General features: G+C 40.2%; 1 protein-coding gene and 1 pseudogene across 1 annotated transcript; one reads left to right on the forward strand and one right to left on the reverse strand.

The window, feature by feature from the left end:
- Positions 1–11920: 11920 nt before the first annotated feature.
- LOC121478932 lies at positions 11921–14922 on the reverse strand (annotated as a pseudogene).
- A 2003-nt stretch (positions 14923–16925) lies between these two features.
- CARD8 (caspase recruitment domain family member 8) lies at positions 16926–21383 on the forward strand. Its single transcript, XM_041744905.1, has 2 exons — positions 16926–17647; positions 20812–21383. The coding sequence occupies exons 1-2, from the start codon at positions 17554–17556 to the stop codon at positions 21081–21083; spliced, it is 366 nt and encodes a 121-aa protein (XP_041600839.1). The 5' UTR covers positions 16926–17553; the 3' UTR covers positions 21084–21383.
- Positions 21384–26692: the final 5309 nt, after the last annotated feature.

Here is a 26692-nt window from a genome sequence, read left to right on the forward strand (position 1 = left end):
TTTTGATGATTAAGGAATATTCCATTGTATATATAGACCACATCTTAACCATTCACCTTTGACGGACATTTGGGCTCCTTCCACAGTTTGGTTATTGTAGACATTGCTGCTGTAAACTTTGGGGTGCAGATGCCCCTTGGATCACTACATTTATATCTTTGGGGTAGATACCCAGTAGTGCAATTGCTGGGTCATAGGGAAGCTCTATTTTTAACTTTTTGAGGAAACTCCCTACTGTTTTCCAGAGTGGCTGCTCCAGTTTGCATTTCCACTAACTGTATGAGGGTTCCCATTTCTCCACATCCTCACTAACATCTGTTGTTTCCTGACTTGTTAAAATTAGCCATTCTGACCGTGTGAGGTGATATCTCATTGTGGTTTTGATTTGTATTTTCCTGATGCCGAGTGATGTTTTGTCATGTGTCTGTTGGCCATTTGTATGTCTTTTGAGAAATGTCTGTTCATGTCCTCTGCCCATTTATTGACTGGATTATTTGTTTGAGTGTTGAGTTTGATATGCTCTTTATAGATTTTGGATACTAGCCTTTTGTCTGGTAAGTCAATTGCTAATACCTTCTTCCATTCTGTAGGTTGTCGGCCATTTCCTTTGCTGTACAAAAGCTTTTTATCTTGATGAAGTCCCCATTGTTCAGTTTTGCTTTTGTTTTCCTTGCCTTTGGAGATGTGTCTAGCAAGAAGTTGCAGCCAAGGTCACAGGGATGGCTGCCTGTGTTCTCCTTTAGGATTTTGATGGACTCCTGTCTCACATTTGGGTCTTTCATCCATTTTGAGTCTGTTTTGTGTATAGTGTAAAGAAATAGTCCAGTTTCATTCTTCTGCATGTAGCTGTCCAAATTTTACAACACCATTTCTTGAAGAGACTGTCTTTTTTCCATTGGGTGTTCTTTCTTGCCTTGTTAAATATTAGTTGACCATACAGTTGAGGGTTCATTTCTGGGTTCTCTATTCTGTTCCTTGATCTATGTGTCTGTTTTATGCCAGTACCATACTGTCTTGATGCTTAGAGCTTTGTAAGAGAGCTTAAAGTCCAGAATTGTGATGCCCCCAGCTTGGTTTTCTTTTTTGACATTCCTCTGGGTATTTGGGGGTATTTTCTGTCTCCATACAAATTTTAGGATTCTTTGTTCCAGCCATGTGAAAGATGTTGATGGTACTTTGATAGAGATTGCATTGAATGTGTAGATTGCTCTAGGTATTATAGACATTTTAACAATATTTGTTCTTCTAATCCATGAGCATGGAATGTTTTTCCATTTCTTTGTGTCCTCCTTAATTTCTTTCATAAGTGTTCTGTAGCTTTCAGAGTATATATCCTTTACCTCTTTGGTTAGATTTATTCCTAGGTATCTTCTGGTTATTGGTGCAATTGTAGATGGGATTGACCCCTTAATTTGTCTTTCTTCTGTCTCATTGTTAGCGTATAGAAATGTGACTGATTTCTGTGCATTTATTTTATATCCTGCTACTTTGCTGAATTCCTGTATGAGTTCTAGCAATTTTGGCGGGGCGGGGGGAGTCTTTTGGATTTCCCACATAGAGTATCCTATCCTCTGCAAAGAGTGAGAGTTTGACTTATTCTTTGCCAATTTGGGTTCCTTTTATTTCTTTTTGTTGTCTGATTGCTGAGGCTAGGAAGCAGTGGTGCATGTGGACATCCCTGTTGTGTTCCTGACCTTAGGGGAAAAGCTCTCAGTTTTTCCCCATTGATAATAATATTCATTGTGGGCTTTACATTTATGGATTTTATGATATTGAAGTATGTTCCCTCTATCCCTACACTGTGGAGGGTTTTAATCAAGAAAGGCTGTATTTTGTGAAATGTTTTTTCTGCATCAATTGAGAGGATTATATGGTTCCTGTCCTTTCTTTTATTAATGTAGTGTATCACACTGATTGATTTGTGGATGTTGAACTACCCTTGCAGCCCAGGTATAATTCCTACGTGGTCGTGGTGAAGAATCCTTTTAATGTACTGTTGGACCCTATTGGTCAGTATCTTGGTGAGAATTTTTGCTCCATGTTCATCAGAGATATTGGTCTGTAATTATCCTTTTTGTGGGGTCTTTAGTTTTGGGATCAAGGTAATCCTGGCCTCATAGAATGAATTTGGAAGTTTTCCTTCCATTTCTATTTTTTGAAATATCTTCAGAAGAACAGGTATTAATTCTTCTTTAAATGCTTAGTATTATTGCCCTGGGAAATAATCTAGTCCTGGACTTCTTGTTTGTTGGGAGATTTTTGATGACTGCTTCAATTTCCTTGCTGGTTATGAGTCTGTTCTGCTTTTCTATTTTTCCTGTTTCAGTTTTGTTACTTTATATGTTTCTAGGAATGCATCCATTTCTTCCAGATTGCCTAATTCATTGGCATATAGTTGTGCATAGTATGTTCTTGTAATTTTTTTGTATTTCTTTGGTGTTGGTTGTGATCTCTCTCTTTTTTCATTTATGATTTTATTTATTTGGGTCCTTTCTCTTTTGTTTTTGATAAGTTTGACTAGGGTTTATTGATCTTATTAATTCTCTCAGAGAACCAGCTCCTAGTTTTATTGATCTGTTTTACTGTTCTTTTGGTGTTCACTGATTTCTCCTCTAACCTTTATTATTTCTCTTCTCTTTCTTGGTTTAGGTTTTATTTGCTGTTCTTTCTCCAGCTCCTTTAAGTGTAAGGTTAGGTTATCTTTTTTTTTTTATTTTTTTAAAATTTTTATTTATTTATGATAGTCACAGAGAGAGAGAGAGAGAGAGAGAGGCAGAGACATAGGCAGAGGGAGAAGCAGGCTCCATGCACCGGGAGCCTGATGTGGGATTCGATCCCGGGTCTCCAGGATTGCGCCCCGGGCCAAAGGCAAGCGCCAAACCACTGCGCCACCCAGGGATCCCAGGTTAGGTTATCTCTGAGATATTTTTTGTTTCTTGAGAGAAAGGCTTATATTGCTATATAGTTCCCTCTTAGGACCCCCATTGCTGCATCCCAAAGGTTCTGATCTATTGTGTTTTTTTTAAATTAATTTTTATTGGTGTTCAATTTACCAATATACAGAAAAACACCCAGTGCTCATCCCGTCAAGTGTCCGCCTCAGTGCCTGTCACCCATTAATTTTCATTTGATTCCATGAATTTTTAAAATCCTTCTCTAATTTCCTGGTTGACCCATTCATTCTTTAGTAGGATGCTCTATAACTTCCAAGTATTTGTTCCTTCCAAAGTTTCTCTTGTGATTAGTTCCAGTTTGAAAGCATTGTGGTCTGAGAGTATACAGGCAATAATCCCAGTCTTTTGTTTGGTACCAGTTGAGACATGATTTGTGACCCAGTATGTGATCTATTCTGGAGAATGCTCCATGTGCACTTGAGAAGAATATGTATTCTTTTGCTTTAGGATGAAATATTCTGAATATATCTGTGAAGCCCATCTGGTCCAGTGTGTTATTCAAAGCCCTTGTTTCTTTGTTGATCTTCTGCTTAGATGATCTGTCCATTGCCATGAGGGGGATGTTTAAGTCCCCTACTATTATTGTATTGTTATCAATGTGTTTCTTCAATTTTGTTATTAATTGTTTTATGTAATTGGCTGTTCCCAAGTTAGGGGCATAAATATTTATAATTGTTAGATCTTCTTGTTGGATAGGCCCTTTAATTATGATCTAGTGTCCTTCCTCATTTCTTATTACAGCCTTTGGTTTAAAATCTAGTTTGTCTGATATAAGGATTGCCACCCCAGTTCATTTTGATGTGCACTAGCATGATAAATGGTCCCACCCTTCCACTTTCAATCTGGAGGTGTCTTTGGTCCTAAAATGAATCTCTTGTAGACCCATATATCAATGGGTCTTGCTTTTAAAAAAAATCTAATCTGATACCCTGTGTCTTTTGATTGGGGGAATTTAGCCCATTTCCATTCAGAGTAACTTTTGAAAGATATGAATTTAGTGTCATTGTATTACTTGTAAAGTCACTGTTTCTGTATACTCTTCTGTTCCTTTCTGGTCTTTGTTCCTTTTGGGCTCTCTTCCTTTAAAGGATCCCTTTTAATATTTCTTGCAGGGCCAGTTTAGTGAGTACAAATTCTTTTAGTTTCTGTTTGTCCTGGATACTTTGTATCTCTCCTTTTATTCTGAATGACACCTTTGCTGGATAAAATATTTTTGCCTGTACGTTTTTCTCACTTAGCACCTTGAATATATCATGCCAGTCTTCTCGCCTTCCTGGTCTCTGTAGACAGGTCGCTGCCAGCCTTATGTTTCTACTTTTATAGGTAAAGGACCTCTTTACAGAGCTGCTTTCAGGATTTCTGCTTCATCTCTGAAATTTACAAGTTTCACTTGTTATATGTTGAGGTGTTGACCTATTTTTATTGACTTTGAGGGGGGTTCTCTGTGCTACCTGGACTTGGATGCATGTTTCCTGCCCCAGATTAGGGAAGTTCTCAGCTATAATTTGTTCAAATAAGCATTTTGCTCCCACCTTTCATCTTCCTGTGGAACCCCAATTATTCTAATATTGTTTTGCTTTGTGGTATCATGGATCTCTCAAAATCCTCCCCCGGTGACCCAGTAGTTGTTTATCTCTCTTTTTCTCAGCTTTTTTATTCTCCATAATTTTGTCTTCTATATCCCAGACTCTCTCTTCTGCCTCATTTATCCTAGTAGTTAGGGCCTCCATTTTTTATTGCAGCTCAGTAATAGCCTTTTTGATTTTGACCTGATTAGATTTTGGTTCTTTCATTTTTCCAGGAAGGGATTATCTAGTGTCTCCATGCTTTTTTCAAGCCAGCTAGTATCTTTGTAATCATTGTTTTGAATCTAGTTCCAACATCATGCTTATATGCCTATTTATTAACTCCCTGGCATGAGTACTGCCTCTTATTCTCCTTTTTGGGGGACTGAGTTCTTCTATCGTGTCATTATATCCAGAAAAGAATAAATGAAAGAGAGGGAAAATACAAAAATGGCAACAATGGCACCAGAAAAATATACACCACACAAATCAGAAGAGAACAGAAACCAAAAGGAAAAGAATAAAAATTAAAATAAAATCAAAGAAGTTGAATAGAAGAGAACAATAAACTAGATCTTGGGTGTATTTTGGTCTGTTTGTTAGAGGAAACTATATCCCCAAATAGGAAAGAAAGAAAAAAATATATATATATAGATGAAAATGAAGTTGAATACAATGGAAAGTATCCAAAAATGAAAAAAAATGTTAGTGTAAAAATGAAAATTAAAAAGGACTTTAACAAATCATTGATAAAATAAGAAAATAACTGAAAAAGAAAATAATATATTTAATAGATGGACTAAAGCATAATAAGAAAAAGCCACAAATTCTATACACTTATTTCCCTAAGAGCTGGAATTTTATACACTTTTATGACCGGTAAACTTGGTATTTTTTTTTTTTAATTTTTATTTATTTATGATAGTCACAGAGAGAGAGAGAGGCAGAGACATAGGCGGAGGGAGAAGCAGGCTTCATGCACCGGGAGCCCGATGTGGGATTCGATCCCAGGTATCCAGGATCGCGCCCTGGGCCAAAGGCAGGCGCCAAACCGCTGCGCCACCCAGGGATCCCCTAAACTTGGTATTAACTGGAAGTTCCTGCTGGTCTTCTGGGGTAGGAGCCTGTTGCACTGATTATCAGGTATCTTTGCCCAGGTGGAATTGTACCCTCTACATGCTTTTCAAATAAACTTTAAAGTTGTTAAAAAGCCAGGGCCCATGTGGCTCAGTCAGTTGAGCATTGTACTTCTGCTCAGGTCGTGATCTCAAGGTCGTGGAATCAAGCCCCACCTTGAGCTCTGAGCTCAGCGAGGAGTCTGCTTGTCCCTTTCCCTATGCTTCTTTTCCTGCTTGTGCTCTCTCTCTCTCAAATAAATAAACATAAATTACATAAATAAAGTTGCCATAGGCAAAATGGCATTTGAGAAAATTTGGTGATGATCTAAACACAGTTTACAATAAGATGTGCTATAATTAAATAATTTATGTATCAGATAGTTTTCATTTGCAAACAAGACATGGAGATAATCAATGTATTATCATTATTAGCACATAAAAGAATTGAATCTAAAGCTGCTGAAGCTGTGTAGTTTGAGAACAAAAGTAAGATGGGCATTGGGGTGCCTGGCTGGCTTAGTTGGTGGAGCCCTTGACTCTTGATCTCAAGGTTGTGAATTCAAGCCCTGCATTGGGTACAGAGATTACTTAAACATAAAGAAAAAGGACAAGCATTAATTAGGACAATGACATCCAGATCCTAGCCAACACTGAAGTTTGGGTTGCTTTTATTGCCATTTTACATATAAGAAAACTGAGGCTGTTTGACAAAGTTAGTGAAGCCATGCTATAAAAATATTGTATATATATTTCAATAATAAAAAAAAAGAATTATTGGGCAGCCTGGGTGGCTCAGCGGTTTAGCGCTGCCTTCAGCCCAGGGCGTGATCCTGGAGACCCAGGATCGAATCCCGCGTTGGGCTCCCTGAATGGAGCCTGCTTCTCCCTCTGCCTGTGTCTCTGCCTCTCTCTCTTTCTCTGTCTCTCATGGATAAATAAATAAAGTCTTAAAAAAAAGAATTATTTATTTGCTTAAGCAATCTCTGTAGCTGACATGGGGCTTGAACTCATGACCTCAACGTCAAGAGTCATAAGCTCTATAGGCTGAGCCAGTCAGGCTTCCCTAGATATTTCAGTTTAAATAGTTTCCTTCTAATGATTATAGTATTCCATGCACAATTCAAAAATTTTAATGTAAAAAACAAACATTAATATAAAATTGTTATTATAAAATATTTAAAATTGGTATCAGTGGGGATCCTGGCTGGCTAAGTTGATACAGCATATGACTCTTGATCTTAGGGTTGTGAGTTTGAGCCCCACCTTGGGTATAGAGATTACCTAGAAATAAAATCTTTTAAAAAATAAAAATAAAATTGAGTATCAGTAACTGTTGCAGGATTTCTATTTCTTAAGTGCTTGTGGGTCTTGATCGCTCTGCTACAAAGAATGAAGAGATATACCAGATGAAGAGAAATGGATAGCAACGTTTATTGAGCAATAGCACAAAGCACATGAAGAGGGAGGAGACCCGAGAGGGTTGCCACTGGAGTTGCTAAGTCTAAGGGTTTTTATTGGGCTTGTTGGTGAGCTGTTTAAATCTGATTAATGCCTAGATTGGGGCCCCTTGTCCCTGCCGGTACCGGTATTCTTCTGACTGTTGTTCTTATAACCACACATCCCTGGGAAAGCATTAGGTTATAAATAACAGGAGGTGGGGATTCTTCTTGTAAAAAGAGAAGGTCTCTACTTCTTATCTGACTGAGCCTCAGCTTTTTACCTTTGGGGTACTCCTTCCTCAAATGAACAGGACCTAGAGCAGCCTGGAGATATCTGAGCCACCAGCCCTGCCTTCTCCTTTCTGTACCCTGAGGAAACTGATATTTAGCTGGTAAGCACTGCATGAAAAGAGCAGGTGGTGTGGCCTTAGGAGAGGGAGGAACAAATGGAGAATGCTGTTAGCTGCTAACTAGCTACTTGCAAGCTCCTTTGGAATCCCCAACACAGGGGAAGTGCACTTTGGTGACCTCTGGCAGTTGTGCTGGTCGTGGGTAGATCTGAGACAGTGAGAGCTGGCATCTGAGCCAGAACAAAGTAAAATCAAACTCACTTTTGCAAAGTTTATATTTATGCCAACACACAAACCTTTCTTTTAAATGGGGTAGAGTAGATTACACAAACAATAAGATACTTTAAATAAAAGCCAGGCTGTCTGTGGAACTCCCTCTGGAATGTAACTGCTGTCCAGAAACTGGCCTAAATCCTCCTGCACTATTTATAGATTTCCAAGTGTATTATTTGAAAATTTTTATTTGCTTGGTATCGCGCTGTGATACATTTCTTAAGTAATTTGGTTTTTAATCAGTATTATGTTTTTTTTTTCTTTTTGTATCTACCCATGTCTACCTTGTGGTTCTAATTAATTCTTGGGGTTTGTTTGTTGTTTTGTTTTAAGTAGGCTACATGTCCAATGTGAGGCTTGAATTCATGATCTTGAGATTAAGAGTCGAGTGCTCTACTGACTGACTGAGCCTGCCAGGCACCCTAATTAGTTCCTGTTAATTGTTCTATCAGGTTAATGTAGTGATGGCATCAAGATCGATGTATCCATTCTTTGGATGATTGACATTTAGCTAGTTACCACTTTCCTCCCTAAATCAAGCAATAACATGATCAACTTATTCTGCTCATTTCCGGGGGCACAGGGAATGGGGTTGCTGATCCAAAGCAATTAAATGCTTGATTTTTTTTCTAGAAGTAGCCAAATAATCCTCCAAAGTGGTTGTGTTTTCTTCCAAATCTGCTCACTTATCAGTTTATGAGTTTCCATTGCTTCACCTCTTCATTTACCCTTGTGTTTGTCCTATGTTCTTCTTTTCATCACTACTGTGGGCAAGAATGCTTTCATGATCACTAATGAGTCAAAAATCTTTTCTGGGGCACTCAGCTGGCTCAGTGAGAGGAATATGTGACTTGGTCTTGAGGTTGTGAGTTTGAGCCTACATTGGGTGTAGAGATTACTTAAATAAATAAACTTAAAAAAATATTTTCAAGACATTTGTGTTTTCCAACTTCTGACTTCCTCAGTCATGTCATCTATCATTTCTCTATTGCTTTTTTCTTTAACATGCCATAGAATGATGAATTTTATTCCGCTTAGGGGTGCTTTTCATATAATGTGAAAATTTCTAATGTTGTATAAACTGGATCACTTAATATACAAGAATTTTAATATTGGCACACTCCTTGTTATGGAATGAAGGATAGTTGGAAAAAGGCAGGCAGGAACATGGGGACCCCACCTAAGAGGAAACTACCCCTAAAAGGATTTTACACCACCCTAGAAGGAGCCGTCCACCATTTCCCACATTTAGAACTATCTGATAAGTACATTAGTGCAACAGAAAGTTCTTGAAGGGAGTGAAAGGTGCTAGTCTAGTGAACACATAGGTGATAAGAAAAGTGAAACAACCTAATTGCTGATGTGGAGAAAATTTAATGGTCTAGATGGAAGATCAAACCAGCCACAACATTCTCTTGAGCCAGTCTCACCAGAGCAAGGTCCTGACTCTCCTCAATTCTCTGAAGGCAGTGAGAGGTATGGAAGCTTCAAAGGACAAGTTTGAAGCTCGTAGAGGGTGATTTGTGAAGTTTAAGGAACAAAGCCATCTCCATAACTTAGAACTTGCAAGACAGTATAGGCAAAATGAAGCTCTTCTTCCTTCCCACTTTGAGTGTTTTTTTTCCCAGTTTTTTGTCCTACTGTGTTGCTGCTGTGTTGGCCCGAAGACACTCCCTGCTCCTAACCCCATCTTGATCCCAGCCAGCCAAGGGAGACCAGAGCTCAGCTCTCCAGTATGAAGAAGAAGAAATCACCTAGCATAGGGCTTTTCTGTTTCGTACCTGGATGAGGATCTCCCGTGGAAGAAGAAAATAAGCCTGATATCCATTGTCTCCTTCCCCCCTAGTATTCTCACATGTACGTCACCGTGAGGAGGCAGGAGGTGGAAGAGGAGCATTAGTACTGCGTGGATTCTTACAGCACTTACATAATCTCACTGATGTCCTGGAATTTCAATTGATCTTAATAGGGTCCTATTCTCTTGGGCACCAATGATGGGTGAAGGCTGAATATAAGCTAGGAATCTTCTCCCTAAAATTTTCAACAAGCCACACGGTCCACAGCCTATTATGAAAAAAACAACAACAACAACAACCTTACAGGAAGTACTAGGTGTTGAGAATTGACTGAGTTCTGCCTCTTGGGCACAGAGAGAACAATGTTGAGTGGGACATAGAGACACAGTTAAATCCATAAAATGAAGGAGGAGATGGAGTCATGGGAGCTTGAGAGAAGATTCTCTTAAAGATAGAGCGCAGGGTCTAGGGCTTTTAACATAAAGTCATGTGGAGAAATTGTCCTGCCATCAGACCTGCATGTTTTATTCATAACACAACCTCCATTCTTTTTTCCAGTCCATATTGTGATCCATTTGTACATGATCTGAGTCAACAGACAGCACACCTATGGCATCCTACTGGCTCAGGATATGGAGGAGTGATAACAGTATAGCCAACACTGTACATCTCAGTTCCTGGATCTTAGTCTCCTGAGGAAGTGGTTTTCAAGTAAGGGGAATGATTACATGGGGAAAGGTGATGGTAGTATTGAATTCTGTTCCTGGTATCACAGGGGCACATGAGAATCAGCGGGGTTGGGGTAATTTACATAGGAATCAGGGGGAGAATGAAGGAGCTTATCTAGTCTTACCAACAAACCCAGAAATCTCTGAGTGAGGTTGACTACCTCTTCTTCCATGAAGGTGTCCTGAGAAGCTATACACAAAAAGGCAGTAACCGATGCAAGGATCACTGTCATTAGTTGAGCTGGGAACCAACACAAGTATCCAACTCAGTGCTCTGGGAAACTGGCTGTTGATGAAGCAGAATGGATTCCCGAAGTGATGTGCTAGAAATTGTTCAATGTCAGCTTCCCCTGCGGAGTGGGGAGAGCCTTTGCTTACAGTGTTTGCCAATTTCTGTGGGGTGATTATTTCCATCATGGTGGATTTCAAACTACCAACATAATGTCCCTGAACGTGGCATTGGAAATAGCTATGCAGTCGCTCACTACTACAGAGTATTTTCACCACACAGATACCACACATGAAAATAACTTCAAGAGGGCAGAGTATAAGATGCCTGGTTGACTCGGTCAGAGGAGCATGCATCTCTTAATCTTGGAACCCTGAGTTCGAGCCCCTGTTGAGTGTAGAAAATACAAAGAATAAAATATATACTTAAAAAAAAGCACAGAGTATAGTATGATATAGTAAAATGATTAAAAAGTGATGTTTTATATAATTTTAATTATAAAATTTTATATCATTTGATTTTTAGTAATAGCCATGTTTAACAACCTACCCACAAAATTCCTGGAAAATTTAGTAATTCGACCAACAATCTAGGATGAGCTGGCTCCCACTCACAGTGCCTTCCTCCTGCCTCCTAAATTTCACCCTAAGCCACCCACTGGAGCCCAGCATGCACATGCACCATAAGAGAACAGAAAGTAGCATATTTACCCTCAGTGATCTGCATGGGGCTAACATAAGGCTGATTTTGTAGCCTCAGAGATAGCACCAAGACATAGGAGGGCAGGTTAAGGTTCTCTCACATGGCTTATATTGGGGGAGGGGGGTGTTAAAGCTTCCCAGGTGCAGTCAAGTTTGATAACCACTGCTCTGGGGGCATATATTCCACCCATGAATCAATAGCTAATTCAGTATTTTTATTCCAATAGTCATAGGACACCAATCAGAACTATATGTACGTATGTATTTACCAAATGACTCAAAATGTTTATTGGACTAAATTCTATTTCATACATAAGCATTATAGTCTCCCCTGTTCCTTAGACTTTGGCAGTTAAAAAAAAACAAAATACAAGCAGCCTCATCCAGAACAGGGCAAATGCCAAAGGTGAGGGTAGCCTAGAGTTTTACTGTAGGATATATATACATATTTTTAAAAGGCCTCTTTCCTGGCCATATCAGCTCTCTGTTCCAATAATTAAATACAGACATATTTTCCAAAAATCACTTCTTTCTTCTATGAGATCTTTTGTTTATTTATTTATTTTTAAAAGATTTTATTTATTTATTCATGACACACACACACACACACACACACACAGAGGCAGAGGGAGAAGCAGGCTCCATGCAGGGAGCTCCACGTGGGACTTGATCCTGGGACTCCAGGATGACACCTTGGGACAAAGGCAGGTGCTAAAGATCCCCTTCTATAAGGTCTTCAATGCCATCATTAACCACCCCTGTTCATTTTACTGACCGACATAAAATATGTCATCTGTAAAGTCTCCCTAAATGATGATTTCATTCTCTCCTGTTACTGAGGCACCACAGGAGAATTTTTGAGCAAAAAGAAGAAAACCTCTGTGCTTATTTAAAACATTTTTTTTAAAGATTTTATTTATTTATTCATGAGAGACAGAGAGAGAGAGGTAGGGACAGAGGTAGAAAGAGAAGCAGGCTCCATGCAGGGAGTCCGATGTGAGATTTGATCCTGGGACCCCAGGATCACACCCTGGGCCCGAAGGCAGGCACTTAACCACTGAGTCACCCAGGTGTCCCAAGATTTTATTTGTTTATTAGAGAGCGAAGCAAGAATGTGAGCATGGGGAAGGGCAGATGGAAAGGAAGAAAAAATCTCAAGCAGACACCAAGATGAGTGTGGAGTTCTACTTGGGGCTCATTCTCAGAACCCTGAGATTATGACCTGAACTGAAATCAAGGGTTGGATGCTCTGCCGACTGAGCCACCCAGGCGCCCCTCTCTGTGATTCTTTAAGATCAATGTTGAAGGTCACAAGTCACACACTCTTGTTATATATTTATTTTTTTGCTCTGAGAACTTTGATGATCCTAACCTTTTATGGTACTGTCTTCTTTTTTTGTTTAATTTGACCCCTTCCACCATTTTGCTCTTATGTTTCACCACCATACTGTGACTCTTACTAAGTCCAGCTTCTTGTCTCAGTGAATTTTCTCCAGATAGTTGCAAACTCATCTGGAACATTCTTCTCTAAGCTCTGTGGACACTTAGCAACATTGGGCACATATATTCACAGGGCTGTTGGTAATGAACATGCTCCACAGTAAAGGACTCCAAATGAGTAGCATGCATCTAACTTGCCTTCAGGTATTGCCCCTCAGATCTTCTTTGCTATCATGCCTACTGGATTCAAAAAACCAGCAGTCATCTCACAAACCCAGATGGTCCCAGAACCTCTGTTGCCTCCATTCCTGCCACTATTGCCAGCTGAAGTGACACATGTCCAATTAGAGCAATTTATTTTACTTTATTTTTAAAAAAATATATATTTATTTATTTATCTATTTATCTATTTATTTATTTGAGAGAGAGAGAGAGAGAGAGAGAGAGAGAGAGAGAGAGAGAGAGAGGTGGAGGGAGAAGCAGGCTCCCTGCAGGGAGCTCGATGTGGGACTTGATCCTGGGACTCTGGGATCATACCCTGAGCCAAAGGCAGATGCTCAACCACTGTGCCATCCAGGTGTCCCTAATCCAAGCAATTTAAACAAAAGAAGTTAGATATGACCACTTTGGATGCTGGTATAATAGGAGAAGATGTAGACGGTTAAGACACATTTGCTTGAAGAGATCCCCTTAGATCCCTCTACTCTCCATATGTCTGGTTAACAAATCTCTCTTTGTCCAAATCATCTCTTTTTTGAGAGTCTAATGGAACTGTCCCTGAGAACGTTCTGTGATGATGGAAATGTTCTAGCCTGTGTTAGCCAATATGGTAGCTATTTGCTACATGTAGGTATTAAGCACTGAAATGTGGATAGTACAGTTGAGAGCTCAGTTTTAACAATATAATTTAATTTAATTCAATTTAATTTAATTGAAAGTTTAAATGGCCTTTTCTAGATAGTGGCCCATGTTTGGGCAAAACAGCTCTAGCTTGTAATCACATACCCCTCATTTCTTTGGGTGAACTGATTTATTTCTTAGTTTTTAAGATTTTATTAAGTAATCTCTACACCCAGTGTGGGGCTCAGACTCACAACCTCAAGATCAAGAGCCACATGCTCCACTGACTGTCAGGAACCACTTGTGAACTGATTTCTAATATTGTCCTTATTCTTGACTCTCAAGGGCCTTTCCCGACAGTGAATCAGAAGACCAGGAATCTTTACAAATACAAGAATCAGGTAATTGTCTAATATAGAGATGACCAGGGGTATGTGTATTGGGCTGATGGAAATTTCCAGTGTATTTACATGCAGAAGACAGTTTTGAAGTCCTTTGTGGTTGTGACAATCAGAAGCATTTTTTCTTACCTGTAACACAACTTAAATGGGAATATGAAGTAGCTTTAATCTTGGATGTTATTTCTGGAATGGATTCCATATTCCAAACACTCTATTAGAGACATTAAACACATTCTCTTTTTATGATCCATAGAAACTCTATTAGTGGATCATATAGTCTCTATTTCAAAGACAAAGAAAGCATACCTAGGGGTGAACATACCAGCTAGTAGATGAGGTGTGATAGCATTGGATTGTGTCCAGGTTCATTAAAAAGGGCCTATTTTCTTTCATCCTAATCCATGATAAAACCTCAAAGAATGAGCAATGTGTGGTTAGGGGTCTTGACCTTTTGTGTCATTTGTACTCTGAATGGCTTTGGGCTAGGAAACATTCCTATTGGAAGAGTCTATTAGGGCTGCCTAATAAAATACCCAAACTAGGGGACTTAAACAATAAAAGTTAATTTTGTCATATTTCTGGAGGCTAGAAGTCTCAGCTCAGGTGCTGACAGATTCAGTCTCTGGTGAAGGCTGTCTTCCTGGCTTGTAGATGGCCACCTTCTTCTGGGATTCACATGGCCTTTCCTCTATGTTTCAAGAGAGACTGACAGACTGGGAGAAAGGGAGATGGGCAGACAGAAAGATCTCATCTCTCTTCCTTTTCATATAAGGATACCAAGACACCAGTCCTGTTGGATTAAGAGTTCTTTCTTATGACCTCATTTCACCACTAGGATTTTCTTATAGACTCCATCTTCAAATTCAGCACCTAGACTGGCCCAATTCTCACTGTGTTAGGTTGGAAAGCTTTACCCATTTTGACTGTTTTACATCGTGTTAATACTTGCTCCACCTCTGTGTGCTCATGGTTGGAAACTGTCCCACAGGTGTGATGTAGTTTGAAAGCCACGTGAGATTCAGGAAGAGCAGGGCACTGGTGTTGACCGTGTCTTGATGCTCAATAGATCTCCTGTGCTTACCAGCCATGTGGTGATTGGGTAACCTCATCTGTATTCACATTAATAGTTGACATTGTGTGCTTTTTTTCAAGGAACCACACAACCAGGTACCAAGATTCAGAGGACTTCTATACAGGAGAAATAAGCTTGGAGAGGTTAGATAACTCTTTGAGTATTTTCATTTTTCCTATACAAAATCCCTACTCTTTGTAAAATGATATTCAATCATATATAATTCTTGAGAAACTGATTTGTCAGAGCACAGTATATCAGAGACTTATAGTCCAGGATACAGATTTTATTTTATGCTATCATCCTTGCCCACAGCCTGAGCAGTGAGAATGGATTCCTGCAGCATGTGTGTGGAGGGTCTTCAAGTGGTGATGGGAAGGCTCTCCCAGCTGGAAGTGAAATGCTTAGGGAACCAAGAGATGGTCTGGGGTGCCTCAGGATAGATGGTGGCAAGCACTAGGGTGATGAATGTGCCTTTGCTTCTTCTGCTTTCATGCTTGTTCCTTTTATGGACTTGTGTTGTCTTACCAGCATCAGGTATTAGCTGCTCCTTGGCACCATGTAGAAATTTAGCTGCTGTGGTGCCTGCCTGAAGTGAAACTGCCTCCCACCAAAAGTGTTGAGCTTGGGTCCCCTGTTAAATTTGGGGGTGCAGTTTCAGTAGTAACAAGGAACATTTTTGTGTTTTTCTTTGTATGGGTTTGAAGATCAAAGTCCCCTGTTCTTGTCACACATCCTTCTCTCTGACATCTAGATTCCCAATGGCACGTGTGCCATTGAACCTACAGGACTCCTTCAGATCATGCCTTTTCTAAGAGTCTGCACTTGACACAGCAATGTTTATTTTTCAGAAGATACTAGATTAGGAGTGGAGGAACTAGTGCCCCTCCAGGCTGCTCAACAGTCTGCTGGGTTTGAACGAGTTTGTAAAAGTTATCAGTTCCTGGGACCTGTGGATATTCATTTCCTGAAGGAAATGTGGATATTATTACCTGTATCTCTGCAAACAGATACGGGTAAGATTGGGAGATGCTAATTGTTTCAAAGAATTCTACTATAAAGGAAGAAAATGCTGTGTGATATTTACTCGTATACACCTATATCATAGGATACATGATCCATCCCCATGGACATCTGAAATTTTGTCAGTGTTCTCTGTATTCTATGCACTGAGTTGGTATTTTAATTTCAACATATGTAGAATACAGAGAAACTGGGGCCCAGAAAACCTAATGAAGTCCCCAGAGGTTTCTGCAGTTGTGAAAATCACAGATGGGTCTTGAACCTGGGTCCACCCAAATACCACATCTCTCTGCACTTGTGTTCTTTCAATCAAAGTTCTGGGGTTGGTCAGCATGACTATCACTCTGGTTCCTTTCAGTGCCCACTTTCCTGGGGCTGGCTTCTATCTATGGCCAGCAGTAGGCCTTGGCTTCTTGGTAACAGCAGCAGTGACTGTGAAGATTGCTTTTGATTCTTGGAATCAACACCTGGGCCTGACATTATAGCACCAGGAGCAGGATGGTGGCAGGGCCTTTGTTTGAGATAACTGTGGAGCCTGAGGGGGTCATTGCTGAAATCCATGTCCCCCACATCATCTCCCTCCCAGGTAAGGAGGGAAGAGGGAAGACAGTGGGCCGGTGGGAACATTGTCTGATGGGCTCTAAAATTTGGGGGGAGGAAAAAAAATCATGCACCTCTCTCCCCTCGGTTGTAGTGAAGTGTGTCAGAGGAGAAGGTCTGTGTATGGTCCCACACTGTTTATAGTGACTGTTGAATTGAAACAAAAGCATTGGCAGTGGTCTTGTGTGCCTGGGATAGGGGTGGCTGTTGGTGTTGAAAATTGGAACCTCTCATACCTAGGAGATGTTGCACAGGAGACGCTAATTATAAGAATCAGAAGGTGCATAAAGTTGGTTTAATTCTATCTTTTGGGCAATTTTATACTTGTTGGCATAAATGGAGTCTAAGCAGCTGCTGAAGGAAGAAGGACACAAAATTTCTCAGAACTTGAAACAACAGTAGGACTTTTAGAAAGAAAACATAAGACCATGTTGAAGGCTTAATGATAAACAGTTTAGTTATTTTCCCAAATGGTTGCTCCAGTCAGCAAATGTCCCACCGACTTACAAGTGTGTTCAACTTACAAGTTCTGTACTATCAACAATTTCAGTGTTCTAGAGTTTAAAGAATATTGACACTTATTGTTCAAATGTACTCACTCAATGATGGCATTTCATTCAAAAATACATTTACCTAGAGGATAATGACGAACAGTATGATCATTTTTACTGTACCTTTCGCATTTCCTCACATTGACTTCTAAATAAAAATAGAAATAGAAAGGAAAAATGAGCTCCCTCCTTGGATGCATTTCCTTAATAGGCAGTAAGTGATCTTTACTTAATTGGGTGCCATTGGTATATGATGTTTCAATGGGATCTTTAAGTTAGGAAGTGGAGTTAAATTACTTTAGTGGGCTACATCAAAGACCAGAGAAACTACAGGGTTGCCTGAGTGGCTCAGTCAGAAGAACGTGTGACTCTTGATCTCGGGGTTGTGAGTTTGAGCCCCATGTTGGCTGTAGAGATTACTAAATGAATAAAACAAGAACAAACCACTTAGAAAAAAAGAAAAGAACACCTAGATGAAGGTATATGGTTCATTTCATTCTCCAACTTCTCCTCCTTTCCTAGTGGATCTCCAGTTTCATTCTGCAGCAGCCCCTCCTCCTCTCTCAGGTGAGTGCAATGCTTCCACCAAAAGTCAGAAGGATGTGTCTGATTTCAGGAGGTGTTTGAGTGGTGTGATGTGGCTCAATGAGAGATCATACCTTCTCTTCATTTACAAAGACTCAGTGGTGTCAGAGACAAAGAAGGAGCCTGAGCCACTTCAGGGAACAAACTCGTGAGGGGGTGTAATATGCAGAGACTCTGAGCATGCAACCAATCTTATTGGGGAACACACATTGCATCTGATGAACTATAGGTGAAAGTAGTTTGATATGGCTGGACATGAAACTTTAGAGGGAGGGAGGCCCCATGAGACCAGAGAGGCAGGCAAGAAACAGACGTTGAAAGCATAAGGATGATGGTTGAAATCTTTTGGACCTTAAGCTGAAGGCCAACGGGGGACTTTTGCAGGGTAGGTAGCAATGCACTCACTTTTCTCAAGAGTGTGGATGAATGTGGGCGAGGAACGGACAGGAAGTGGGAACTGCGTTATGAGGCTGCTGTAAAAATCAAGAACAGGGATTAGCTGGGCATTGGTTAAGGTTCCTGGAGTTGGTAGGTAGCAGAGAAAGAAATGATTCAAAGTAAGGAGTCAAGGGGCACCTGACTGCTGGCTCTGTTGGAAGAACTTGTGATTCCTGATCTTGAGGTTGTGAGTTCAAGCCCATGTTGGGAGTAGAGATTACTAAAAACATAAAATAATAAAGCCTTTTAACATAAGTAAATAAAATAAGGAATAAAGATCAAGGGACTCCCTTCTGCCTTCCATGTTGTTGGCTTTGACTGTCAGGCTCCACCTAGTAAAAGTGACAGTCCTCCTATCTCAAAACAGATCATCCAGGAGGAGAAAGATAGCATCTCTTGATGCCCCTCAGTGAAGAGAAGACTCCTCCTCAGGTGTCACATTGGCTTGAAATGGCAATAGACCCATTTCCGGGCCAGCTGGTGGTGTTGTCAGGAGGTCCAGAGAGGCAGACTAGCTAAAGAAAATCAGTCCCCACACCTGGAGTCGCAATTGGGTTCCAACCCAACCACAGATCTTGGTTAAGCATAAGCTAAGGATAATTTCACAAAGAAAATGAAACGGATTTATGCAGGTGGTGAGTGTGTGGCACCAACAAAAGGTCTCAACCCTTCCTATTATGCAAGCTCTTGAGCAAGAGATATCTGTCACCCATTGTGACAAGATAAAGCTGAACCTGTTTTTTTCTCTCTAGAAGACCCTTCAGAAGCTGCTGCCAGCCCACATCTTTGCCAGCAAAATCCCCGTTCTGGCCACCATGCACTGTGAAGCATGACATCTCTTTTCCTCTTTTTCCCTTTTGGCCTGGTGGCATCTTGTATTTCATACAAGAATCCTACTCCTTCAGATTATCTTCTGATACTAACTCTTCTGTGAAGACTTTGCTTTAAAGTCTAGTCATCCTTTCCTTTCTGACCCAAAGGCTTTGGTTGCATTTTTCCCTCATGAAATCAGGGTAATTAAAAGGATCATGATGACAAATGCAGCTTACTGATTGCCCGTGGCATGTTAAGTATTCAGGAGGTATATTTGTACTTTATATACTCCGCTTACATCTATCCCTGTCAATAAATTTTGGCTTGGTTTCCCAGAGAATTATGGAGGAGGTTCAGAGCTAACAGTGACTTTTGAAGTAACAATCCTGTTCACAGTGTATCCTGACACGGACACACAACCCACACTCTGGGATTTCTATTCCAGCAGATGAAAACAATGAAGGTGATTTCACAGTGTTTATCAAAATGCAGTTGTTTACATGTTCCAAAGAAAATTAAAAGGATTTAGGAGAGGATAAGACAGGTGCTTAGATCTAACCTTGTGGGAGGTAAATGTTTCAGAGTGCATCCAGGAGAGAAAAAAAAGTGAAATTCATGTCCAGTTAAGAAGATAGAGTAGAAGTTGCTAAACAAAAGGATGAGTAGAAAGCCTCTGGGCAGCAAAATGGATTAAGCTGAGAATCTTTCTGTGAACAGCAGCTTCATTCATTCAAATTCAGGAGCCACTGAATATATACTTCCAATTAGTTTCCAATATAATTACCAATATTCAAAGAAATCACATCATTAAATTAAGCTGTTTGATCACAGCCTCAGATGACTGGATATTAATGATTTGCACCACTATGTTAAGACTAAAAGTTCTTGAGGCAAGAGGTGAACTTAGAAAGCAATCATGCTTTTGGGTGCCTGGGTGGTTCTGTTGGTTAACTATACAGCTCTTGATTTTGGCTTCAGGTCATGAACTCTGGGTCATGAGATTGAGCCCTGAGTTGGGTTCCAAACAGAGCATGGAGCCTGCTTAAGATTCTCTCTCTCTTCCTTTACCCATCTCCCCCTGCTGGTGCTGCCTCTCTCTCTTAAAAAAGAAAAAAGAAAAGAAAAGAAAGCCTAAAAACAGTCATGGTTTTATTAAAGACACTGAAGAACAAGAAAGCAATGCGATTTGGCCAAGGTCACACAGGTATTGTAAATAGGAATCAGCATGAACCCTGAGTCAGTATGATGCAAAATACCTTCTTCTCTACAGTGATCCTGGTCCCTTCTGTGTTGTACTTAACCACTTACATCTCTTTCTATACACTTTTTAAGAAGATCCCTGAGGGTGGGGAGCTAGTCTAGACCACCTGCACCTCCGGTATCATGCATATCAATGTATGAACTTGAAGATTGTTAGAAGATGAATAAATGAGTGTACAGCAAGATAGAGCCTCTCTAGGATTCCAATGAAAGCTGGAAAGTGGTGAAGGAGAGGTGCTCCAAGCTTGGAAGGAGGGGATGGGATGGGATTGAAGTAGAAGAATCATTGAGTTTCCCTAAATTCATAGACCCCTGAAAATGGACTGGGAATCCTGAAGATGTGCATGTAAGGTCTGTCTGGGCAACATGCAAAAGAGAATGAACACTATCTCCACAGAGAATTATGTCTTTAAGGGCCATCTGGGTGGCCCAGTCAGTCAAGCATCTGGCTCCTGATCTCAGTTCTGGGTTTGATCTCAGGGTCATGTGTTCAAGCCCTGAGTTAGTCTTCACACTGGGCATGGAGCTTACTTCAGAAAAAAAAAAAAGGAAATATGTCTTTAAGCTGGGCATAATTTGTGAACTCCATAAGAGTGCTATCCCTTTCTGAGTCTTCAACTCTTCCTTCTGCCCAGGTAAGGCCTTTCTGAAGGAGCACTGCCGGCAGCTGCAAGCCAGGCTGGGAGACCTGAATGGAGTACTGGATGACCTTCAGGACAGTGAGGTCTTCACCGAGGAAGAGAAGGAGCTGGTGCAGCAGTGCCCTACACAGCAGTGGAGGAATGAGACTCTGCTGAGGATGGTGGAGAAGGAAGGGCACCAGGCCCTGGAGATTCTCTTCCAAAGCCTTCATAGAAGAGATCCTTACCTGATGTCCTACCTCAGCCAGCAGAGTTTACAACAGTGACTCAGGTGGATACTCACGAAGAGAGAATCCAGTGTTCTCCATTGAAAATTAACAAACAGGGGTGCTTGGGTAGTTCAGTGGATTAAGCATCTGACTCTTGATTTCAGGTCAGGTGTTGATCTCAGGGTCATGATGTTGAGCCCTGCATTGGGCTCAGCGCACAGCTTGGAGTCTGCTTGAGATCCTCTCCCTCTGCCCCTCCTCCCATTCACTCTCTCTCTCTCTCTCAAATGACTTGAATAAATCTTTTTTAAAAAGGAAAGAAAATGGTAGACGAACATGTGATCATTTAGCTCAGTGTCCAAGTTACACCTATCCATTACACAGGTTTTATTGAGGACTGATCTGAAACTTGGCAATACCTATCACTGTATCCTAATATAATTTAAAATGTTTTTATGTTATTTAAATCCCTTCAATTAACCTATAATATATTTTTGGTTTCAGAGGTTGAGTTCAGGATTAATCAGTCTTATATAACACCTTGCACTTATCTCGTGCCCTCCTTAATGTCCATCACCCAGTTACCCCATCCCCCACCCTTTTTCCCTTCCAGCAACCCTTAGCTTATATGGTCTCATTATGGGGAATATAATAAATAGTGAAAAGGAATAAAGGGGAAAAGGAGAAAAAAATAAGTGGGAAATATCAGAAAGGCAGACAGACATGAAAGACTCCTAACTCTGGGAAACGAACTAGGGGTGGTGGTAGTGGAGGTGGGCGGCGGGTGGGAGTGACTGGGTGATGGGCACTGAGGTGGGCACTTGATGGGATGAGCACCTAGTGTTATTCTATATGTTGACAAATTGAACACCAATAAAAAATAAATTTATAAAAAAAACTAAATTGGCACTTGAGAAAATATGATGAAAATATAAACACAGTTTACAATAAAATGCATTATACTTAAAATAACTTGTATATCAGCTTGCAGTTTTCATCTGCAAGGAAAGCATGGTGATAATCAACATATTATTATTACCACATAAAGGAATCGAAGCTAAAGTTGCTGAGAGCAAAGTAAGATGGGTGTTAAGGCACCTGGCTGGCTCAGTTGGCAAAGCCCTTGACTCTTGATCTCATGGTTGTTAGTTCGAGTTCCCCACTGGGAACAGAGATTACTTAAATGTAATTTATATGGGGAGAAATATTAGATTAACAGCAGACCTCTCCACAGAGACCTGGCAGGCCAGAAAGTGCTGGCAGGATATATTCAGGGTCCTAAATGAGAAGAACATGCAACCAAGAACACTTTATCCAGCAAGGCTCTCATTCAAAATGGAAGGAGAGATAAAGAGCTTCCAAGATAGGCAGAAACTGAAAGAATATGTGACCTCCAAACCAGCTCTGCAAGAAATATTAAGGGGGACTCCGTAAAAGAAAGAGGAAGCCCAAAGAAATAAGTAAAAAAAAAAGGGACTGAATAGGTATTATGAAGACACTAAATTCATATCTTTCAATAGTTAACTCTGAACGTGAATGGGTTTAATGATCCCATCAAAAGACGCAGGGTTTCAGACTGGATAAAAAAAGCAAGACCCATCTATTTGCTGTCTACAAGAGACTCCTTTTAGACCTAAGGACACCTACAGCCTGAAAATGAAAGGTTGGAGAACCATTTACTATTCAAATGGTCCTCAAAAGGAAGCAGGGGTAGCAGTCCTCATATCAGATAACTTAAAGTTTATCCCAAAGATTGTAGTAAGAGGTGAAGAGGGACGCTATATCATACTTAAAGGATCTATCCAACAAGAGGACCTAACAATCATGAATATTTATGCCCCTAATGTTGGAGCTGCCAAGTATATCAATCAAGTAATAACCAAAGTAAAGACATACTTAGATAATAATACACTTATACTGGGAATCTTCAACATGGCACTTTCTGCAAATGACAGATCTTCTAAGCACAACATCTCCAAAGAAACAAGAGCTTTAAATGATTCACTGGACCAGATGGATGTCACATATATTTACAGAACTTTACATCCAAACGCAAATGAATACACATTCTTCTCAAGTGCACATGCAACTTTCTGCAGAATCGACCACATACTGGGTCACAAATCAGGTCTTTAAATTTTTTTTTAAAATTTTTATTCTTTTCACAAATCAGGTCTTAACCGATAGCAAAAGATTGGGATTGTCCCCTGCGTATTTTCAGCCCATAATGCTTTGAAACTTGACCCAAATCACAAGAAGAAATTTGGAAGAAATTCAAACATGTGGAGGTTAAAGACCATCCTGCTAGAAGATGAAAGGGTCAACCAGGAAATTAGAGAAGACTTAAGAAGATTCATAGAAACTAATGAGAATGAAGATACAACCGTTCCAAATCTTTGGGATACAGCAAAAGCAGTCCCGAGAGGGAAATACATTGCACTACAAGCATCCCTCAAAACACTGGGAAAAACTCAAATACACAAGCTAACCTTGCACCTAAAGTAACTGGAGAAGGAACAGCAAATAAAACCTACACCCAGCAGAAGAAGAGAGTTAATAAAGATTCAAGCAGAACTCAATGAAATAGAGACTAGAAGAACTGTAGAACAGATCAACAAAACCAGGAGTTGGTTCTTTGAAAGAATTAATAAGATAGATAAACCATTAGCCAGCCTTATTAAAAACAAAAGAGAAAAGACTCTAGTTAATAAAATCATGAATGAAAAAGGAGAGATCACAACCAATAGCAAGGAAATACAAACGATTTTAAAAACATATTATGAGCAGCTATACACCAATAAATTAGGCAATCTAGAAGAAATGGAAGCATTTCTGGAAAACCACAAAACTACCAAAACTGGAACAGGAAGAAAAGGAAAACGTGAACAGACCAATAACCAGGGAGGAAATTGAAGGAGTCATCAAAAACCTCTCAAGACACAAAAGTCCAGGGCCAGATGGCTTCCCAGGGGAATTCTGTAAATGTCTAAAGAAGGAACAATACCTATTCTACTAAAGCTGTTCCGAAAGATAGAAACGGATGGGATGCTTCCAACCTCATTCTATGAGGCCAGCATCACCTTAATTCTACAACCAAACAAAGACCCCACTAAAAAGGAGAATTATAGACCAATATCCCTGATGAACACAGATTCAAAAATTCTCAACAAGATACTAGCCAATAGGATCCAACAGTACATTAAGAAGATTATTCTTCTAATCCCACCATGACCAAGTGGGATTTATCCCTGGGATGCAAGGCTGGTTCAACACTCGTAAAGCAATCAGTGTGATAGATCATATCAACAAGAGAAAAAATAAAACGATATGATCCTCTCAAGAGATGCAGAGAAAGCATTTGACAAAATACAGCATCCATTCCTGATCAAAACTCTTCAGAATGTAGGGATAGAGGCAACATTCCTCAGCATCTTAAAAGCCATCTACAAAAAGCCCACAGCAAATATCATTCTCAATGGGGAAACACTGAGAGCCTTCCCCCAAGATCAGGAACACGACAGGGATGTCCACTCTCACCACTGCTATTCAACATGGTACTAGAGTCCTAGGCTCAGCAATCAGTAAACAAGAAGAAAAGGCATTGAAGCTGGCAAAGAATAAGTCAAACTCTCCCTCTTTGCAGATGACATGATAGTGTACATAGAAAACGCAAAAGACTCCACCCCAGGATTGCTAGAACTCATACAGCAATTTGGCAGTGTGGCAGGATACAAAATCATGCACAGAAACCAGTGGCATTTCTCTACACTAACAATGAGACTGAAGAAAGAGAAATTAAGGAGTCAATCCTATTTACAATTGCACCCAAAAGCATAAGATACCTAAGAATATACCTAACCAAAGAGGTAAAGGATCTATACCCTAAAAACTACAGAACACTTCTGAAAGAAATGGAGGAAGACACAAAGAGATGGAAAGATATTCCATGCTCATGGATTGGAAGAATTAATATTGTGAAAACGTCAATGCTACCCAGGGCAATTTACACATTTAATTAAATCCTTATCAAAATACCATGGACTTTCCTCAGCAAGTTGAAACAAATCATCTTAAGATTTGTGTGGAATCAGAAAAGACCCCGAATAGCCAGGGGGAATATTGAAAAAGAAAACCAGAACCAGGGGCATCACAATGGCAGATCTCAGGTTGTACTACAAAGCTGTGATCATCAAGACAGTGTGGTACTGGCACAAAAACAGAACATAGATCAATAGAACAGAATAGAGAATCCAGAAATGGGCCCTCAACTCTACGGTCAACTAATATTTGACAAAGCAGGAAAGACTATCCACTGGAAAAAGGACAGTCTCTTCAATAAAAGGTGCTGGGAAATTTGGACAGCCATGTGCAGAAGAATAAAACTAGACCATTCTCTTACATCATACACAAAGATAAATTCAAAATGGATGAAAGATCTAAATGTGAGACACGAATCCATCAGATCCTAGAGGAGAACACAGGCAATACCCTTTTTGAACATGGCCACAGCAACTTCTTGCAAGATACATCTATGAAGGCAAGGGAAACAAAAGCAAAAATGAACTATTGGGACTTCATCAAGATAACAATCTTCTGCACAGCAAAACAGTCAACAAAACTAAAAGACAACCTACAGAATGGGAGAAGATATTTGCAAATGACAAATCAGATAAAGTGCTAGTATCCAAGACCTATAAAGAACTCACGAAATTCAACAGCAAAGAAACAATCCAATCATGAAATGGGCAAAAGACATGAACAGAAATTTCACAGAGGAAGACATAGACATGGCCAAAAAGCACATGAGAAAATGCTCCACTTCACTGGCCATCAGGGAAATACAAATCTAAACCACGATGAGATACCACCTCACACCAGTGAGGATGGTGGAAATTAACAAGACAGGAAACAACAAAGGTTGGAGAGGATGTGGAGAAAGGGGAGCCATCTTTCAGTGTTGGTGGGAATGTGAACTGGTGCAGCCACTCTGGAGAACTGTGTGGAGGTTCCTCAAAGAGTTAAAAATAGATCTGCCCTACGACCCAGCAACTGCACTACTGGGGATTTACCGCAAAGATACAGATGCAGTGAAACGCCGGGACACCTGCACCCCGATGTTTCTAGCAGCAATGTCCACAATAGCCAAACTGTGGAAGGAGCCTCGGCATTCATCGACAGATGAATGGATAAAGAAGATGTGTTCTATGTATACAGTGGAATATTCCTCAGCCATTAGAAATGACGAATACCCACCATTTGCTTCAATGTGGATGGAACTGGAGGGTATTATGCTGAGTGAAATAAGTCAATTGGAGGAAGACAAACATTATATGGTCTCATTCATTTGGGGAATATAAAAAATAGTGAAAGGGACTGAAGGGGAAAGGAGAGAAAATGAGTGGGAAATTTCAGAGAGGGAGACAGAACATGAGAGACTCCTAACTCTGGGAAATGAACAAGGGGTAGTGGGAGGGGTGGTGGAAGGGGGGTTGGGGTGACTGGGTGATGGGCACTGAGGGGGACACTTGATGGGATGAGCACTGGGTGTTATGCTATATGTCGTCATATTGAACTCCAATAAAAAAATATACGAAAGAAAGGAAGAAAGAAAGAAGAAAGCCAGCAAGCCAGGCATCAATTAGGACAATGACATCCAGATCCTAGCT

The sequence above is a fragment of the Vulpes lagopus genome, chromosome 2 (assembly GCF_018345385.1).
Source record: "Vulpes lagopus strain Blue_001 chromosome 2, ASM1834538v1, whole genome shotgun sequence".
In the NCBI taxonomy this organism is placed as follows: Eukaryota; Metazoa; Chordata; class Mammalia; order Carnivora; family Canidae; genus Vulpes; species Vulpes lagopus.

Excerpts from the sequence above, each read along its gene's own strand:
- CARD8 (XM_041744905.1), top strand. The coding sequence starts at position 17,554 with ATGAAGGTATATGGTTCATTTCATTCTCCAACTTCTCCTCCTTTCCTA. Across the intron at positions 17,648-20,811 it reads AGCCCCTCCTCCTCTCTCAG|GTAAGGCCTTTCTGAAGGAG; the intron begins GTGAGTGCAATG and ends CCTTCTGCCCAG.